Source organism: Meleagris gallopavo, chromosome 5 (genome assembly GCF_000146605.3).
Source record: "Meleagris gallopavo isolate NT-WF06-2002-E0010 breed Aviagen turkey brand Nicholas breeding stock chromosome 5, Turkey_5.1, whole genome shotgun sequence".
NCBI lineage: Eukaryota > Metazoa > Chordata > Aves > Galliformes > Phasianidae > Meleagris > Meleagris gallopavo.
The window spans coordinates 27,054,780-27,059,572 of NC_015015.2; the positions used below are offsets into that span (position 1 = coordinate 27,054,780).

Consider the following 4,793-nt stretch of genomic DNA (forward strand, 5'->3'; position numbering starts at 1 on the left):
AAAAAAAAAAACCACCACCACCACCAACAAAAAAAAACAAAACAAACAAACACACACCTAGGAACAGAATAACTTCGTCTGCCACACAAACACTGCTCACCTTGGGGTGGATATTGAAGTATTTATTGCTCTCAAAGCTCTTCTTCTCACTCTCAGCATAGTAGAGCAGGAAACTCTCCTTAATGATGAAGAACCTTTAAGACAGAAAATAAATAAATTCTGCTAGAACAGAGTTCCTGATTCACAGCACAAGAAGACATCCACCTGAAATGTGAAGAGTTGACCATTCCCATCTAAACTTCAGATGGGGTGCCTCATTTTTGTTCAAAGGTGCTAGTGCTTCACAGTGAGCTCTAAGTTCTAGCATGCAGCATGAAGACAAACCATAGCAGAATTTACTGGCAGATAAATGGGACAGAGTTCTGCACCCAAGACAGAATCTCAGCCAAAGTGTTTTGACATCTTGACCTGTGCCTGTTCTGTCTAGTTCATGTAGTGGACTCAATCTATTGGAAGAGAGCCACCACTCTTTTTTAATGGCTCTCTCACACGGGCTAAAAGCAATCACTAGCTTATTTTTGCCATCAGCTTCCTGCCACCCTCTGTTTCCTCATTGCCTCTTGCCAGCATAAGCCAGAAAGGAAGCATTCTCTCTGTAACACTGAGTCATATGGCAGAGAGAGCCACGAGGCAGCATCCTCAAGCAACTCTCAAGGCAAAACATTTGTCATGAGAGCACTCAGAAGCTGAAATAAATTGTACTGATTATTTTTAAGCAGAGCTGTTGGCAAAGTCTGCTGCCACTGGTCCTTTGTGAATAGGAAGGTAAGTTTTTTTTTTTTTATGTGTCAAATTAAAATGTGCCACGTTCTGCACAGTTAGCCTTAGGTATGCTCTGATGAATGCTGCATGGTAGCCATGAGCATCACAGCTCCTGTAAAGCAAGCCTGTAATTTACCGGAGCATGTCCTCAACATTGTAATTAAAGGAAAACCACTTATAGCTTATTTGGATGTTCGAATTTCCCCTAGGAGAGCCCCTCTGCTTGAAAAAATTGATGTTGCATTTATCCTGCAGACAGTGGTAAAGGAGAGAGATATTTGATTCACTTAAATTCAGTCTGAATACCTGCAGCACTCAACAAAGCTGAAGGGCAGCTGAAAAGACAGAAACTAGTTAAAGAAGTTAACGACAAAGAAAATGTTTTGCACTGCTCTATAGAAAGATCTGAGCAAGCTCAGGCTCTGGACCTACCACGAGCCTGCTTCAAAGCGTGACAGCCTGAGAACATCTGCACATTTACATACAGAAATGTTCAGAGCGTACAAAGAGCAGGACCAATCCGTATGCCCCAGTTTCTCTTTTCCTCACCCGTTCACCTGTACCTGCTGTGCTGCCACCGGCAGTGTGGAGATGCCCACTTGCTGTCTCAGCAGGACGCTGCTTTCTCACACATAGGCCAGCTCCCCCTCGTGTCCTGATCACAGCCTTGCAAAATCTCACTGGACGGAACAGCACGACCCAAGGTTCAAGTCACTCTTCCGCGCCGGGCGTATTCAGTCAGCTGGGGGCTGCAGAGGAGCTGATAGAGGGGAGCGCAGCCTGCAGCACCAGCCCAGACTCTGTGTTACTGTAAGAGGTGGCAAGGAGATGGACTGTCTGCGGGGCACTATTGTTCTGGGAAGCACCGTCCTAAACACCTCTCACCAGCGTCACGGATAGGGGAGTAAGGCTGTTTCCTCGTGATAGCAGGTGGGGATGAGGAGGAGCATATCAGAATAGGTGTGGGGCTGAGCTGTACACACAACTCTGAGACACTGACATAAGGCATTTAGCAGATTTGGCACTGGGCACGTCGGTTGGACACAGTCAACAGATTTGAAGGAAACATTTGATAAGCAGCTAAAGATGCTGATACTGAACTACACGCCATTTCTAATCTAGCCTGCTTTAACCTTTGTTATAACCTTCACTTGTTACATACTTTTGGGACACTCAGTGTTCCTGATAATCCCCTCATGACAGATTATGCTCTAGTGGTAAAACAAAGTAAGACCACGAACACTGATCTCTCCAGATTGACGTGCCTCTGACAGATGAGTGAACTTTCACACCTCTGACCTTATGAGCGTGGTGAGAATCTGTGGGTATTTGGAATGAAAAAGTATAAAAATAGGAGCTTAAAAAAACATAGTAAGTAACAGAAAAACCCACAGGCAAATAAATAAGAAAGAACACTGGACGTCAGGTTAGCTGGTGGAGGAATAAAGAAGTTAAGAAACTGAGCAGTATACTAAGTGCTTGGAGAGCAGCAGCAGAGGGGAAAGAGGAGGCAGCACTCACTCTGCAGCACAAGGAGTGCAAGAGCCACTAGGCAGCCCTTTGGGTCACCTGTCCTCTGTTGTTAGATCCTGCTCTGAGAAACCATTAGAATGACAGTGTAATAAAACTGGAATAGAGGAGGAACAGTGACAAGCAGAGGGTCTCGGCGGAGGTGTGTCTGCCCGGATTAGCCATACTGATCCATACCGAGCCAGCAGGGATACCTGCTCTCTGGGGATAAAACGCTGTCTTTGTATCACAGAGGGCTAACGAGATTAAGTAGTTAATCACTGCACAAGTTTCTGAAATGAGGTAAGCGTTTGCCTTACAACTGCTGCACTCTGGCTGCCCTTGCCTTACAGCAGGTTTCAGGGCACCAGCCCAGGAGCACATGTGGCAGGTACTGGTCATTGCAACACTTCCGATCCAGGTCTGGGATTTCAATTGCTAAATCATCAACCACCAAAGCTCTGGATGCTCTGTCTGGACTTTACCCAATCTGTTATCTGTTTAGTCTCTATCTGAGAGATAGATATCTCTATCAGTCTCTATTTCAAGCACAAGGCACTCTTGGCTGGTGCCCTATTGGTGTTATGGAGTAGAACCCAGCTGCAGAGGTACTTGATGCGCTGGGACAGCCCCAGATCTCCTTTGTTCCGCAAGAACATGACACAGTGGGTCACAGCCTGGCACCACCACATCACTCCCATCTGCCCTATGCCAATGCCTCTTTATATCCCACTGCCAGGCTCAGCCCAACCCTGGGACCAGCTCTCACTCCCATCGTCAGCTCTCCTGCTCCACAGCCCCTTGGCTCTGGAAAGCCCTCATTCCAAATCCTACAAGTACCTCAGAGACACCTCCCATTTCCCAAATGCCCCACTACTCCCCCAGGACCAGCTGCTGTGCTCACAGCAACCCTACCACACAGGCTCTGCCCTGCATTGCCTCCCACCTCTTCCCACTTGCCATTACTGAAATATTTACAGCTTGCTTAGGATGGGGGGACTTGTAGGAATAGAAAAGCACTAAATAAATAATGACAGAGCACCAGGCCATTTGCCTTTAAGAAATTTTGATTAGGAAGAAGAAAGCCTTTTAAGAACGTGTTCTTCATAGTAAATTACCTTCCCCTATGTTATTTTGTCCACTTGTTTTTACCAACAGCCACATTAGTTTCCAGATATCATTCATTTCAATAGCAATGCTTGCTGAGCAGGGAACACCAGCACAAGCCCTCTCTCTAGCAAAAAAACAGGCCATCTCTTTCAGGAGAGCAAGCACAGCACAAAACCTGCACACATCACACAGATGGCCACAAGCACACCACTTCCCCAGCAACGTTTAACTACCTATTGAGCCAAGCCATCTTGGCAGGCTTAGATTGAAGTTCCATGAGGGCAATGCAACTTTCCAGCCCCAGAGACAGCTCGGGTTCCTGTGGGCTTTTATTGACAATTAATTTGGGCCTCTTCCCAGGGGAAAAGTAGGGGAAAAGGAAAATAATACTTAGATTTTCTGGCACATTTTCATCTGAGTTATCAAACTACGGAAGCAAGGTAAGGACTGTTATCCTTCTTTTAAAGACTGTGACAACAGATCTTGGGTTAGAAAATCTCTTGCAGTAGTAGGGGGAACACATGGAGCTTTACAGCTGCAGGTCTTGAAACTGAACAGCTTGCCAATGACATCCATCAGGAGTGACACTGACCTGCATCCCAAGAATGCAGGAGGGAGGATTAGTCCATCAGATCACATACCTATCAGGAACCACCACCAGAGTTGTGCATAAGAATGTGATACATTCCAGTGTGCAGAAACATTCCAACCCAGCTGCCTTTCACCCAGGGAGCTTGTGGAAGAAACGAGACCCTATTCCTATCCTGCAGTGCCTGTAGGATAGGGTACAGGCACGCAAAGAGGAAAACACACCTCTGTGAAGCTGGCTCAGGACAGCAGGGAGGCTCTGCCTGAAGCTTCACCCCTCAAATCTGTGGCATTTAACAAGAGCCTGAGAGCTCAGCTGACACCCCAGCCCCGCATCCCACTGCAGCAACCGCAGCTCACCTCCTGGACCACTTGGCCGACTGCCTCCCGAAGGGTCTCTTCCACAGCACTCCGTACAGCTGCACTTTGGTGCTGATGTCCAGAGCATCCGAATCTGCCTGCTCCATGGATGGAGAAGGGGACACGGAGCTGGATTTGGAAGCGAACATGATAGATGGGTTTGGTTCCAACTCTCCCCCTCTGCTCAATGGCTCAGAGAATCCGATTAAATGCAGCGAGCCAGAAGGACACAGTCAGCCCGACCAGTACACAGGCTGGGCTACGGGCAGAATCAATAACGTGGCTGCTCAGCACTCAGTCAATAATTCCCTCCCTGATGCACAGACAATGAAGCTTCTTCATTCCATATGGCTTCCTGATGCATTAAGAACAGAGCACATCCCAGGCTAAGAAATGAATTAAAA

The 4,793-nt window shown here is 47.1% G+C and overlaps 1 protein-coding gene across 2 annotated transcripts in view; it reads right to left on the reverse strand.

The window, feature by feature from the left end:
* Positions 1-4,777, reverse strand: part of PLEKHD1 (pleckstrin homology and coiled-coil domain containing D1) — a 19,306-nt gene extending 14,529 nt beyond the window's left edge. The window contains exons 1-2 of one of the 2 annotated variants that reach the window (XM_010711530.3): positions 4,390-4,777; positions 101-194 (exon numbers count right to left, since the gene is read on the reverse strand). In XM_010711530.3, the coding sequence (XP_010709832.1) occupies positions 101-194; positions 4,390-4,538 (243 nt within the window). In that variant the 5' untranslated portion in view covers positions 4,539-4,777. Of the gene's footprint in view, positions 1-100; positions 195-1,385 lie in introns of both variants that reach the window. The other variant, XM_010711532.3, reaches the window with a different exon arrangement.
* Positions 4,778-4,793: the final 16 nt, after the last annotated feature.